We start from the raw sequence: 15,859 nt of genomic DNA, 5'->3' as shown, positions 1-15,859 counted from the left end.
CATAGTATCAGTTTTATTTTTTGGTTTAAAAATCAAAAAATTCAATTTCCCATTTTATACAATCTTTTTCTTGAATGTTAAAATTGATACCTCTAATCTGTTAAATGTCGAGTTTTTTAACAAATTAATCTTTTAAAAGTCGATTTTTCTCACAAAAATTTTTGTTAAATGTTGGGTTTTGGAACAATTAATTTTAATAAAAGTCGAGTTTTCTCAACAAAATTTTTGTTACATGCCGAGTTTTCATTCAATTTTTTTGTTTAAATATCAAAAAATCGATTCCAATTAGATACAATGAAGCGCAAATTTTTTCCTGATTTTCACCAGTTTACGGTATAATTTAACACAGAAAATGAAGAGATTTTTTAATTTTTAAAATGACAAGTTTTCAGTTACTAAAACAACTTAAAAATCAAGTTTTCATACAGGTCTTTTCTTAGAAATCAAATTTCTGCTCAGTTTTTTCTTAAATATTAAATTTTTGATCAAGTATTTTTGTTAAATGTCGAGTTTTGATAACGCTCTTTCCGTTAAATGTCAAGTTTGGTAAAAATTAAAATTTTAATTGATGATATCCTGATGAACTGGTTTAGAAATGAAAGCTCACATAAGAAAGATTATATTATACAGAATGTTTAAATTCATTACCAGAAAAATGTATAAATCAACTTAAAACTTTTCCGTTAAGATCGATTACAAATGAAGCTGAAAAATTGTACCAACTCAAATCTATTCAAATAGAGTTCTCACAACGTACTCTAGCAAGATCTGAATCTCATTCCCAAAAGGTCCAGAACGTTCAAATATTACTGGAGGATCAGTTGGTTGAACGCTGATTGAAGTTGTTGAAGTTCATCAGTCAGCAAATATGGATTGTGGGCTGTTGCATCCTCTAGGGAAGGTGTTGTCATTGATGGAGTAGTCGACATAACAGTAGAACCATAGTACTGTGCCGGATCAAAGTTCTGCTGATCAATCGCTGACCAAGTGCTAGTATCAACACTTAGCTCGCTCCCATCAAAGCCCGACACAGTTTGACGCAAAATCCCCGACTCCTCCACTGAACTCAAAACTTGATTTACATCCGGGCTAGAGAACCATGAGTTGGGAATTTGCCCTTCTTCCCAAGGGAAAGTATATTGAATGTTGCCAGCGACGTAATTCGGCGAAAATTCTGTCCCAGCAACGTGAGGATAGTGGTGTCCACTAATAATAGCAACTTCGTGTCACATCGCTTGAGTTCCAAGCTGATTCTCCGTAATTGGAACCTGACCCTGATAATAGGTGTCGAGTTGTTGTCACTGGTTTTCAATAATATGCCACACAGTGATGGGTAAAGTGATTACTCATATAATCCGTTTGATAAGTCTTCAACACTTATCCGAGCAGTCTCCTCAGTGAAGGAAAATGAGTACAGAAGACTATTGTTTTGCACAGTAAACTCCATTTTGTTCAGATTAATTGATAGAAGTTAGAATTAGATAAACGTTAAAACTGATGTAAGCTCTGTAGATAAGAAGAATGTGACTGTAGGATAAAGTTTTGATGAATAGTTAGCAGGACGATGAGAAACAGAGGTGAAATTAATTTTTGGAAAAGAGAATGATAATGTCTAACTATGTCGCTCCTATTTATAGTGAATTCCATCCAAAAAAAACAAAGTAACCAAAGAAGGAAAAAATTTTGTAGAAAGAGTGACGCTAGTAACCAAAACAGGAAATGGTAAGTTTTTAATGTAACTAAATATGGAAGAATTTGTTATAAAATGACGCTCGTATACGAAACAGGAACATCAATGCGTGAATAGAAACCAAATATGGTTTGTGAAAAATAAATGTAACACATGATTTGACCGCTTGTTTACTAAATAAGGATAGCTGAGTGGGAACGAACTGACATAATTTAACAAAAAGGTCGAGCTCTGATAAAATTGTTCAACTTCGTTATTTTTTAAATCAATCTCGTTAAGTGTTCCATATTTGGAACAGAACTTTTGTTTATATATATATTTGGGAGCCGAATTCCAAATCGAATTTTTACCCCTTCAGAATTGTAATCTGTATAATAATGGAAAAACAACGCGCTTTGTACAGATGAAGTGATTGCTATGGGGTCAGGAATTGGAATACAGTTCGCTTGTGCTTGATTTCTGTACTGTTCTAAAAATTCGGGAACAGAAATCAAAATAAACAAAATTTTGTACTTGTTAATGTGTTGCTCCGACGATAAGTCAAATGATTGCTTCGTTATATAATCATCATATTTGAATTTTTTAATGGAAAATGTTGCATTTTCAAATCCTTTACTAAATCGGGTTATTCTGTTATTCTGAACGCAAATGTCCGAGAAATTGTAGAAAAAGTAGGAATCAACATCAATCTCGTCAACTTTGTAAGCATCGGCAATTCCTTCTTTCCTCTTATGTAATTTTTCCAACAACTGTAAATGATTTTTGATTAACATTTTTCGCAAATGATTAAAATTTCACGCAACACTCTGTTTATGTAAAAGAAAGTTAAAGTTAAGCAACAGTTACACAAAAAAATCGTTAATCTTCAGAATAGTTTCTTTAACACGGGATTTTGATTGGTTGGGAGGTTCCAAGACAATAACGTTAAGTTGTACAGTAAATAGTTGTTCCTGAAGTATGGATGAATATTTGTTTTCGACATCCTTAACGTTGTTGTAAACGCACATTCATGTGCTAATTTCAATTTTCAATACGACTAGATTTGTTTGCAAGCACCGAATTCTGTCAATTGCGGATAGACACAAATTTGAATCGCAGAATTTGTAAAGATTGGAACAATTTATTTGAATTTGTTGTCAGTCTGTTTTTGGATTATGGCTGGATAAAATATGAAAATTTATATAAAATGTAACAGAAAGGATTAAGAAGATATATAAGAATGATTTGATATTTTTGAGTTTACAAGGATTGAAATCACACATTTAAAGTGAATGTTCATAAAAATTTAAGGTATTTCAAAATGGAAGAATCTGATTGCTTTATTCATTATGTTCTAGAATGTTCGGTTATGACAACAAGCTTCCTAAAATGGAAATGGTAAATTTCCATATATGGAGTGATGCGTCATAGCTGCGTTCCCTAATTGTACAAAAATAATTTCTTTCATTCTCTCTTTGTTATTTTCACAATTAGTTGCTCGTCACAATACCCGAATTTGTTTCATCTTGTACCAAAACAATGCCTTCCCTCGATAAAAATCTCCCAGTGTAATGCATTAAGTGCAACAAAATGGTGGTGAAGAAGAATATGGCGAGACACAAGCAGTTTTGTGATAATGGGACTTTATTTTGTCCCAAATGTCCACATTTCAGTACAAAGAAGAAAGAAGACATAAATTACCACATTGCTAAGCATCACGCTCCTAAGGATACAAAGCTAAGTACTGTGTGTACTGTATGCTTGAAGGAGTTTCCGAGTTTCTATTCTCTTCAACAACACAGGAGGAGAAAGCATGGAACTTCAACAAAAGTTGGGACAAAATCGAGCGAAAAGAAGTTCTAGAATCAGAGGAACTGGAAAAAGACAACGAGCAGCTGCAACAAGAACTTAGTGCTTGTCAGCACTTTTTTGACGATACTGAGATTGAAATTGGGAGACATCAAGAGTTCAACTTTAAGCTGTCCAAGTTCGATCCTCATGAAATTAACAAAAAAAGTTGAAAGAAGTATTCGAAAAACTCAACTGTGCTGCCAAAGTCAACTTGACTCTAGGATTTATATTAAGAAATGTGGATACGGACGAGTACCGATACTTCTACGCTCACGAGAACAACACCTTTTTCGAGAAATCTCATCTACTCTGTTCCAAAGGAGACTTAGTCTCTCTTCAGGACAGGATTGAAAAGATGGATTTAGTGGAGACGTGTGCTCAGGAGCGGGAGAATACAAAATGGCGATTTGCTTTGACTACAAATGTGACAATATTCTGCGCTCTTCTAAAAAGCATTCCAATGTGATGTATCGATGCTGTTCTTCCTGAACAGTTACTTAGACAATCAGATGTGAATTGTCTTGTATCGAAAGGTTACGGCGAGACTTACAAAGATTATCTGTGCTTATTACGAGCTATAGCTGTTCACTTATATGGATCATCATATGCTATGTGGATGATATTAACACTTTCTTTAAACGATACCGTTGTCCCAGTTGCGATTCGTTTATTCAGAAAGCGGGAAATTTCAACCGCCATGTTAAAACAGGTAAAGATAGAGTACAGCATATAGAGTACAAAGAGTGTTTATACATTGCGCGAGACCTTATTTGATAAACTTCACGGATTTGGAATTTCTTACAACGATGATCAAAAATTGTTCAAAAACACTTTTTTTTATTTAGAATCGATATGTGTACCCTCTGAGTAATTAAAAGATACAAACACAACCATTTGGATTGGAAAGCATGAATCAATCTCTGTCTCTATTTCCTCCAATTTAATTGATGAACCTGTCTTCCTATGCGATAAAGATCCGAAAGCTCTCATTACATCTTTTGTTGAAGCTATTGAAGACTTAGCAAACAAAAGTAAAACTGAAATGCGGACAAAATTTTCCTCTATTGAAGCAATAATCAGAGCACGAGTTAACGCAATTTGGGAAAATTTAAATAAAAGAAAGGATCAAAACGCTTCAGCTTTTGAGTTTGAAGATGAACTTGCCGAAGAAGATGATGAATCTGATATGTCTAAGCAATTTCTGCAAATACAGAAAAACCAGCTTTTGGACTTACAGCAACACTTTGAGCGTTATGTGAAAACTTTACCTGTGTTCGGATTCAATAGTGGAAAATATGATTTAAACCTCATTAAGTCCTATCTCCTGCCCTATCTTATTCATGAGCGCGACATTCAACCTACTGTTATTAAAAAGGCAAATCTCTTTGTTTCTCTTAAATTTGGTGATGTACAATTTCTCGGTATCCTCAATTTTCTCGGTGGAGCTACCTCACTTGATTCTTTCCTTAAAGCATACGAGACAAGTGAGACTAAAGGATTCTTCCCCAATGAGTGGTTTGACTCTCCCGAAAAGCTCGATGCAACTTTTCTACCTCCTTACGACTGTTTCTTTAGCAAACTGAGAAATTATAATCCACTGGAAAACGAATTTACTGATTTCACTAAATTGCTTAACAGTGGATTTTCTCAACAACAGTCTTTAAAAAAGTTGAGGTTAAAAAATGTTCCTCCATCTGGAATTGACAATTACAACTACCTGAAAATCTTCTGGGAGCAAGAACAAGTGGCTACATTCAGAGATTTTGTCAAGTGGTACAACAACAAAGATGTTGTTCCAACACTGGGGGCAATGCAAAAAACGATGGAATTTTATCACAACAAGGGTATCGGTATGTTATAACTCGGATGCACACTTCCGAGCTTGGCTAATATCTGTCTTCCATTTGTTGAAGCTGACAATGATTTATATGACAAAATACGTGAGGATATGACTGGTGGTCCATCTATTGTTTTTACCAGAAAAGCAGTAGTTGATCAGACCTTCATACAAAACTCTGAAAACCTTTGCAAGTCTATCGTAGGTATTGACGCTAGTCAACTCTATCCCTTTTCAATGTGTCAAGAAATGCCCACTGGACTTTACACTCGATGGGAACTTGATACAGATTCTCAAAAATTCAGGGCTTGAACAAACAGATCTCGAACATTTGGGAACATGGTTATGTCATATCTTCAACCACAACGTCCCGAATGTAAAATTGAGAGCTACTACACAACCGGAAAACAGAAGAATATTGATTGTTTCAAAGTAGACGGATTTTGCGCACATTGTAATACGGTGTTTGAAGCCATGGGTTGTTACTTTCATTTCTGTCTTTGTCAGGAAGCTGAAGCAAGTCTCTCGGAAGAGGAAACACAGAGAGGGATTAGAAAAAGAGAACATGCTGAATTGAGAAGAGACTACTTAAAAAGTAAAGGATATAAGATTAATGAAATCTGGGAGTGTAAATGGTGGGAAAGTGTTAAGAAGAAGAAAATGTTAGAAATCACGTGAGAAAGAACTTTCCTTTCAAACTTCCTTTGAAGCAAGAGTCTTTACTAGCTAAAATAAGAGACGGAGAGATGTTTGGTTACGTACAATGTGATTTGGAAGTTCCCGCAGTCTTGAAGTACAAGTTGTCGAATTTCCCGCCTATTTTTAAAAATTTCAACATTAGTTGAGCTGATATTGGGGATTATATGAGAGATTACGTTGTTGAAAACAACTTACTGAAGCAACCTCAGCGAATGCCAATTTCAAGTTTCAATCTGGAAATTGGAACAATTATTACTCCCCTACTAAATTTCTACATCAGTCTCGATCTGAAATGTACAAGAATTTATAGATTTGTACAGTGCACGCCCAGAAAATAATTCAACACCTTTATACAGTCAGTGGTAGACGCTAGAAGGGATGGAGATGAAAATCATGATTCCAGCGTTGTTGCTGAGACTATGGAATTATTGCGTAATAGCTCTTACGGTTATCAGATTATGGACAGAAGCAAACATACAGAGACCAAATATTTGAACGATGAGAAAACGCACAAAACAATCAATGAGAAAATGCTTGAACAATGTCTCAAAAGAGCTTTACGAAGTTGTACTAGCAAAATCAAAAATTGAACACCGCGAACCTATAATAGTTGGGTTCTTCATACTTCAGTACGCTAAACTACGAATGTTGGAGCTCTACTATAACTTCTTTGACAGATTTTGCGATGTCAATAAATTCGAGTAGTTAGGAGTTAGAGATGGATACAGGTTCTCTCTATTTAGCCCTAGCTCATGAGAATTTTTTTGATTGTATTTTACCTGCTAAAAAACAGGAATGGGAATAATCGAGACAGCAGGACCGTAATGACTCTTTTCAAGCAGATGCTATTCAAAATTTCTTCTCTAGAACGTTTTGCTCTAAGCATAAGAAGCATGATAAACGGGAACCAGGGCTCTTCAAGGAAGAATTCAGATGTACGGAAATGATTTGTCTTTGTAGCAAAACTTATTGTTGCTACGATGCACAGTCTGACAAATACAAGTTCAGTAGTAATGGTCTCAACAAAAGAACACTAGAAGAGAACGGAGATGGACCAATGGAGAAATATCGACGTGTGATGGATGAAATTATCAATCTCTTTTCAACAAATAGAGGGTTCAGAACAATAAACCATTGTGTTGCTACGTATGAGCAGACAAAGAAGGGACTGTCCTTTTTCTACCCTAAGCGCATTGTTAAGTCTGACGGTATTCATACAGCACCACTCAACATATAACTGAAATACTTTTGCTATATCACAGTTCTGTAAAATTCACAATTGCATTTATACTGTGTCTGTAATTATATGCTATTTTGATTCGTGTTTTTTTTCTATCATTGAACTTTTTCCAATTATTTGAGCGCGCAAAAGACACTTGTTACACAATTGATTCAAACAATTAGGGGAACAATCTTTGCAATTGACCGAAAGCTTAACAACCAAAATTCAACATGTCACATAATTAACCTCAGATAATTAGGGTAATTGAAAACCCACGCCAATTAACTTCACAATTTAATATGACCTAAAATTTGCAAACAAAAATTCTACATGTCACATTTTTACCCCTCAGATAATTACAGCAATTAATTACCCACGCCAATTCTATTGTTCTTAAGTAAACATTTAATAACAACACAAAAATTGATATTTTCCCCTCAAAATTTCAGCCAATCAGGTGCGCCTCCGAACCTACCCCCAACATTTGCACCGACTATACTACTACCATATGTGCATTCAAAAATACATGCACAAAACCTGTACCCTATCTTAATACAAGGCGGAACCTATAACTAATCTTAATACATGGCGGCGGCTATAACTAATCCTAATACATAACGGCTATAACTAATCTTAATACATGGAGATCCTATCCCTAATCCTAATACACGGAGATTTTATTCCTAATCTTAATACATGGAGATCTATTCCTAATCTTAATACATGCAGATCTATTCCTAATCTTAATACATGTACCTTATCTTAATACATGCTATCTATACCCTATCTTAATACATGTGAGAGGCCCCTATCTCCTGGAAATTACGCTATACCCTATCTTAATACATGGGGACCTCACCCCCCCGGAGGGTAGCTCACCTATATATTACTGGGGACCGACTAGCGCCCAAAACTCTAATAATATGAAAGGGGTGTTTTTATGGCTCTCAGACTTCCATTGGAAGGTTCGTTTGTCCCCACACTGCTCTTGTCGGCTCTAAGAAACTCTTGTTAGACAAATTAATTGATCCCAGTAATCAAATAACGTCAATTGAATAAACAAGAAATGTAAAAGATCACAAAATTAAATCAAAATTCAACCAGCGTTTCATTATTAATTTTGTAATCAAATTCACAGCTAAAGAGCTACTATTCTCTATCACAACAGAATTTCTCTATCATCAGCAAAAGAAGTATTCCAACTAGCTTCTCAATTTATCCGCTTGATCTAACTGCGGTTCTCCGGTGTTCTCTGGTATTTTGAATTCCAATCGCGCAAATCGGTGTTCTGGTTTTATCAAGTCAGTTCAACGCTGTCAACATTGTTTTTGTCATCACAACTTCTTTACAAGTCAACTTTTAGGCTGAAGCTCTGTTATGGTACTGTTTTGATAATGTTGTGGTTCTACTTCTTAGTAACTTATCAAGCAACAACGTACAAGAGTGATAAAAAAAAGAATCTGTTCACTTTGCATTATGGACCACGTTAGTTATGTCTTTCTTACGTAAAATTTGTTGTGACTTCAAAAGAACAATTGAATGACCCGAACGCCTTCTTTATACATTGCTGACTTCTACTCGAGCTATTCAAAGTGAAAGAAAACAGTATCAGTTATATGACGCTACCATTTAATCAAATGGTCAAACCATGAACTCAACAAATTAGACTTTTTTGGAAGTTTATTGTCCCTTCTCGTTTTTCCAAAATGCATTCATTGGTGTTAACAGTGAAAATAGTTTCCCTGCTGTATGTACTATCTTGTCTCTATATTTCAGATTCCTCAAATTAAATCCGTCCTCACGAATAAAAAAAGATAAAGAACGACTTCCTTTGTATTCGGCATGATTTTCCTCAAAAAGCGCTGTTACTTGGGAACAGCAGTATATGATCCAAAGAGTCTACAATAAGCTAGCCAAGAGATTGGAGTTTAGCTTTTCCTGAAAAGAGTTATCAATTTAGTCCTAAACTTGGAAAAAGTTAACAATTTTGTTGCGAAGTGCAGAATTTCGAATTCTACAGGAACTATTCCATTATTTTCTGTATCTTTAAAGTTGTCACTATTAAACAAAATATCCAGCGCATACTTTCCCCGCAGGTTTGCTGTTTATAGATTAATAGACGATATTTTGATCACATGTGCAGAACTGTAAGTGAAAAAACAATGTTGTTGACCCATCAAAAAACAAATCTAAGAAGCTTCTTATATCAGGCAGGTGCTTAAAAAACTCAAATCTATTATCTTGAGTGGTTTTAAAGTTACCCGGTAAAGATTTGTATTTATGTTGAGAAAATTGAAAGAAAGCAGCTGTAAATTCTGTGAACAAACTTTTTATGATACTGGAGGTGTTCGACCTAAATTTCTCATTCTCAGGATAGCTACAAGTGACATCGCTACTAGTGTGTAAGTACTGGCCGATCTCTATTAAAAACATTGTTGTATCGTTCTTCTTAATTAAAAAATGTAAATAACCATTTCCTAACATTTAGCAATTAAAATACCGCAATTTCTACAGAGATTAGTGTTTACTGCAAAAATCAGATCGAAGTTTTGAATTTTCCTTAGGGAGCAATTAGTTGAGACCTAGGTTTAATCTGGAAACATATTCAACTTGATCATAAATCTCTTGAAATAACGATTAAAGTTTCTGCTTAAACTAAGGGACGCACAAACAAGTTAAATAGATTCCACGTGGGATTGAACCAATTGCTTTTAATTAATTAATAATTGAGAAACTGAGAGGTTCGGCCCAGAATTTCTCTACAAGGACTCTTGCTATTTTTCGAAAGCTTAGATGATATAAAATTTTTGTAATTTTGCCAAGTAATTTTGCGATTTGATCGTTTACTTCTTTTATTGCGTATTTTGGGCTTCCAAGAAGATTGTTGTAAGGATTTTTTCTAAAGATTTTCTAAGAAGTTTGTTCAGTATTTTGCTCAATGTGCTAACAGTTCAATTGCTTACAGTTTTTTTTTAATTTTTGAAAACGACTGAAAATTTGAAAAAGCGTTCACGTGATTTTTTGAGAGAGAAGACTTACATACACCGGAGCTAAAGTTATGCTTCTTATTAGCAGCAAAATTCGGGTATTCTATACTCTGAATTGATAATTGTTGTATCGATAGGCTGTTCGGAGTGGGAGCGTTGGTGAGGACAAACTGTCGGATGCCATATAGTCTGACATTGTACGAGAGGGTGGACTGGACTCACGTCGCCAACCCTCTCTGTCTCTACTTCTGCTACTCTGTACTAGCCGTCAGAAGCAGATACTGGTTCTTCAGGGTAACACACCACACCACACCACGCCTCCCCCAATCCCCCCGCCCCCATGCACACACACACTCACACCTCGCCTTAGATACTGGTTTTATTTGAAATTTAGTGCTATATATTGAAAAGAAGGGTTCTGAGGTAAAAAAAATGTTTTAACACTTGTTTACTTTTTATATTTGATAAATATAGCCAACAAATTTGTCTAAGTTTTTATTGACTACTCAATGTGGGGTAGCAGAAAAAATGCTAATTTAGCTTCACCATAACTATGTAACTAATTTGTAGCTATTGCTGTTTCAGTCTAAACTGCAGGAACGGATGATGACTCAAATAGAGAAATTAGCAGCAGAAGAGTTGGAGAAGAGAGCCAGACTCCAGAGCAACTTCGTAGTGAGTTATTTCCAGAGATTCGCATCTTTTCTGCTTGTGCCCCCAGTTAGAGCGCACCTGCTGTTGCGGAAAATCATATATATATAAAAATATGACACGTGCGCCTGGGCGGTTCAAATAAAATGCAATCATTAAGCGGGAGGGTAGAATAGGAAAAATATCCCAAGATTCTTGTGAGTATTTTAGATAACCATCCCAGCACGTCTAAGGCGTTCAAAGGAGTATTATCTCGGAAGAATTTAACTTTACAAAATTGTTGCCAATTTTCAATCCACTCGTCACTAGATGTTAACTCATTTTAGTGAAGTATATCTTAAGCTTTCTGGATCGTAAGCTTGTGAGCAGCACTTCCAAAATTTATCCGTTGAATTTTGAAATTAGGCTGTCCCAAAAACTGCAAACAAAATATTTTTTCTTTCAATGATTTTGTTTCATTTAGACATACGGTATAGGAATCAATGAGAGCTTTGGCTGCCTTTAATTTTATTTTAATGATAGTTTAATGATTATAAAAAATCTAATTAAAAAACAAAAAGTATCTTTTTGTTAATAAAGTTTGAACAAGGAGGATCGGTAATGTTCGTTGTCATAGGGTTGAAAAATGCAAAACAATATTTTTAAAAGGACAGAGCCAAATTGCAATCCGAATCTTTTTTCACTGCAAAATCAACGGCAAGATCAAATTGGCCTTGGTATCGCAGCGCGGCTGTTAAAACCGCAATTGTTCCAGCAAAATTTTGCAATGGTTTTTTGGCAAATGGAAATTTTGATAAATGAAAATTAAATAAAAGACCGATAAATTCTTAGTTCCAGAACACTTTCTTAAGAAACCAGAGATAGAAACAGCCCTCATCTGATCAAATAAAGAATTTTTCTGTCTCCACTACTGGTCAAATTGGACAAAGTGCATATTTGATAATTAAGCAAATTTAATTCCATTTTTCATGAAAAAAAAAAGAAAATGCTAAATTTTCAAAAAAAAATTACCCGAATTTTCACCGCAAAAAGTTGGTTCAGATGAGACTGATGAGACTATCGTTAGCAGGTTTCTCATGATTTTAAGCAAAAATTGATCAAAATTTAAGCAAGCTTACAAAAGAAATGTTAACAACACAACGGAAATTAAGCTGACTTTCGCAAAGCTTTTAACCTTCGTTACTCCTGGGAAAATGCGAAATTCAAAAAGAAAAACTTTTAATTTGAAACTCTACGCTTGACAAGCTTTCTAATGATACCAATTACAACCCTGTAGGATGAATATATCGATCGACGAAAATTGACTGAACAAAAAAAAACTTAGTTGAGCATATAGTTCCTCCCCCACTAAAGTCGGAACAAAAAAGATTAAAATGCGAGGTTGAATTTCGTAGCTAGTTTTTCTATCGTCATCTGTTAACCTCAGTATACGAATGCTAATAAAAGAATTCGAAAGCCCTAACTCTGAAAACATTGAGAAAATAAGTTTTTATGTAATTCAATCAATAACTACAGAAGACAACAAATACATGCTCATGGCTGTTTTGATTCACTGCTGCAGTTTTGAATTTATCTTGCTGTTCAATGCCTGGATTCCCAGTATACTATGATTTTTCAGAGAGCAAACCCTGGTCGAACAGGTACAAACTTCACAACCGTCTCAATGGGTGCAGAATCCGCAGAGGACGACGCACTTAAACTCTCTCTCACAATGAACCACTCAATGGGGGTAAGTGTGAACAATGTGAACAGCAGCATCACCGATTCTGGTCTCGCCCACGATTCCTCTGCTGCTACTGGGGGAATAATTCCCAGCAATAGTTTAAAGATGTCAGCTGAGGCGAATCCGTCACTTGGCAAGTCCGATTCGGCTTTTGCGTCGTACCCTGGAACTGGCGAACGATTGCTCCAGAAAGAGTCGGCCGCTAGTGTAGTATCAAAACTGGGAGCACCTCTGAGCATCCGACGAAAGGTGCGAAAAATCTACACATTCTTGTTTCAAAACTCGTGGATGCCCAGTATTTGATGACGTCAATATTTCATACCAAAGATTTTTAAAACTTGCCCCAGAGCCAAAAATTACCTTACCGTTTTCTTGACAAATTGTCATAATTATGAATATAGTTCAACCCATCATTGGTGCTTAACAAATTTATAATCAGCTAGCATTCAACCACCCCCAAACCCACCCCCCCCCCCCCCCCCCCCCCCCCACACACACACACACACACACACACACACCCCCCTCCTCCTCCCCCCTCCCCTGTGGATTATAAGCATCTAAAGTTGAGACGTTTACACCTTTATAGTAGCAAGTTTTGATTATATTGTTTATTTCACCCTTTTATCGGGCCATGCAAAAAACGCTACTATTGATAAACAGTAAATTGTTCTGAAAAGAGAAAGTTTGCTCACGGGGAGAGGGGGGAGGGAGGGGAGGTGGTTGGGAACAGTTCCAACATTTTAGCCAGGCCGCAAAACTTCTGCTTAGAGGGTAAAACTTACAAGAAGCTCCACAATGAAACAATCAATTCGAAAATTGTCCGTTGAAATAGCTTCCCTTAATTATTGAGAAATCCTCTTTTTGATGCAGATCAAAATATTTGTGGATAATTTTTGTTATAATTTCAGACCTCGACAAACCCCTTAGGTGCCTTTTCATTCCACGTGATCAAGAAGACCTCTGGTGCCTCTGGACCCTTTGGGGGTGTGATGATGTCACAGGGTGCAGGTGGCTCGGCAGGTGTGACCAACTACACCACTCTATCAACTTCAACTGGCCAAAACACATCAGGTACGTTTATACCCAATCGTTCTAATTTCGTTACCAGCCAGCGTCCCTTCCTTTAATTAATAGTGCGCTAGTTCGTGGAATTTGACGAAAAAGACATTGTATAATAACCAATTAGTATAATCAGTCCTCTGTCGTCATATCTCACACTTTAGGACCCTTTTTACATGTATAAGGTTACATTTTTTTGGAATTAATGAGGTAAAATTGATGACAAAACCTTATTTGTTTGGGGTCTGGGCTCGTTATTTATTCTTGAAGTAGACGGTTTGAAGAAACGGTGGCTAAAAATAACGCTTTTTATCTAAATTGATTTAAGAAAAAGAGATCAAACGAAATTTCTATCGCCTCTAATTGTTGTAAACACGACCAAAATAAAAAACATAGCAGGACAAGTCCTGAAAAACAATCCAAAGAATTGAATGAACAACTAAGCAGTCAAACATCTGACAAGCAAACCAAATGATTGGTAGGAATCAAAAAGAAAAACAGTTTCACAAATTTAGAGAAACAAAAACGTCATTTGAAATGTAAATGATTCGAAGATAATCATGTTAAATACCGTTCTTTAGCAAATGTGCTGTAGATTTGCTTCAATGTTCTGATGTCAACATAATTAACACGAAGTGGTAGTTTTTTATTCTGCGCATGAAGCTAGCAAAAACGTCAATAATCATTATCGATGACTTGAGTTCCAAATTGAAATTGACAACATTCCGAAAAAAACTTCACAAGAACTATAATGTGATCGCAAATTTGTCTTTTAGTGCTAACAAAATATTCACATGTTTGTCATCGAGACCAATTATTCCTTGCAAAGATATAAATAATAAATTAATTACAGGCCAGCAGAAATCGGTTTGCACAAAAAAGATACAGAGGATAAAAGGAAAAAAATGCCTAAAAAGTTGGAAAAGTAAAGCCAAAATTTTTCAGCCGGTCTCCTCAAAAAACCTAATTTACGCCGTTATCTGCTAACAGAAATAAGCTAGGAAAAATTTTATGGGCCCCAAAGATTGACAAAGCCGAAAAAGGAGAAGAGTTTTCACGAATATGAAAAATTGGCAAATTTTGAAGAAAAAAAATAGCCAAACTTCCACCTAATAATATCTTCTGATTTTTTTAGTTGTTAGAGAAAATTATCCAGTAAAACATCTTAATGCACTGGAAAAGATACACGGCCCCTAAAGATAAAGAACTCAACAAATGACAAAAATTTAAAAAAAAAAGAATGGCAAGCTTTAATAAAAAAATTGCCTCAGTTAAATAATTGCCTCACTAATATCTTCAAACCTTTTTAGTTGTCACGAAAAACCAACTAGTAGTCATCTTTAAACCCATGAAAAATTTCATTGGCCCCTATGTTCCGAAACACTCAAAAATAACAAACTTTATCAAAAATCATGAAAAAAATTTGAAATTTTAATAAAATTTTGCTAAAATTCTTCAGATGAATATCTTGAAAACTATTTATTTGTCAGTATAGAAACTACCCAGTAACCATATTCAAAACCTTGGGAAGCATCTTTGGCCCCTAAAGACAAAATACTCAAAAAATGACAAACCTTTTCAGAACACATGAAAAAAAATGGCAAATATTAGTTAAAATCCTTGGATTCATATGTTCAAAACTAAAAAGTTGTTACGACAATTTATCTAGTGTCCCCAAAGAGCTTCATTGGCCTCTAATGATCAAAAATCTCTCAAATTGACAAGAGAAAATTAAAAAATAAACATGGAAGAAATTGCGATTCTTAATGAAAACTTGCTAAATTTCCTGATATGGAAATCATCAAATTTAATTTATTGTCTTCTAAGACTACTCATTAGCCTGTCTTCAAGGTTTTAAAAAGGCTTATTTGGCCTTCAAAGATCGAAAAACATCAAAAATGTCAAAAATTCCCAAAAATTTGCAAAAATCACGAAAAAAAATGGCAAAAATCACTACAAAATTATTTTGTACATAAGTTTGGATTACCAAAACAGATAACTCAGAAAAGATTGCTGGAAAGCATATCTAGCTGGTAGAAGACTACTAAAAACTTTTAACAATATCAATTGAACACTCGTTTAGCAATAAAATAAACAAAAGAGAATGAAAAACAAGACATTTTTGTGGTCAAAAATTCCAAAAAGAGACTTTTCACCTTGA

General features: G+C 35.1%; 1 protein-coding gene across 1 annotated transcript in view; it reads left to right on the top strand.

Moving 5' to 3' along the window:
* The window catches only part of LOC142344959 (piezo-type mechanosensitive ion channel component 2-like), a 212,454-nt gene that overhangs the window by 109,042 nt on the left and 87,553 nt on the right, over positions 1–15,859 (top strand). The window contains exons 10-13 of the mRNA XM_075397043.1: positions 10,403–10,559; positions 10,851–10,940; positions 12,535–12,888; positions 13,548–13,710. Of these exons, the coding sequence (XP_075253158.1) occupies positions 10,403–10,559; positions 10,851–10,940; positions 12,535–12,888; positions 13,548–13,710 (764 nt within the window). The remainder of the gene's footprint in view (positions 1–10,402; positions 10,560–10,850; positions 10,941–12,534; positions 12,889–13,547; positions 13,711–15,859) is intronic.

Source organism: Convolutriloba macropyga, chromosome 8 (assembly GCF_964194025.1).
Source record: "Convolutriloba macropyga chromosome 8, txConMacr16.3, whole genome shotgun sequence".
NCBI lineage: Eukaryota > Metazoa > Xenacoelomorpha > Acoela > Convolutidae > Convolutriloba > Convolutriloba macropyga.
This window is presented reverse-complemented; position numbering and strand designations above follow the sequence as displayed.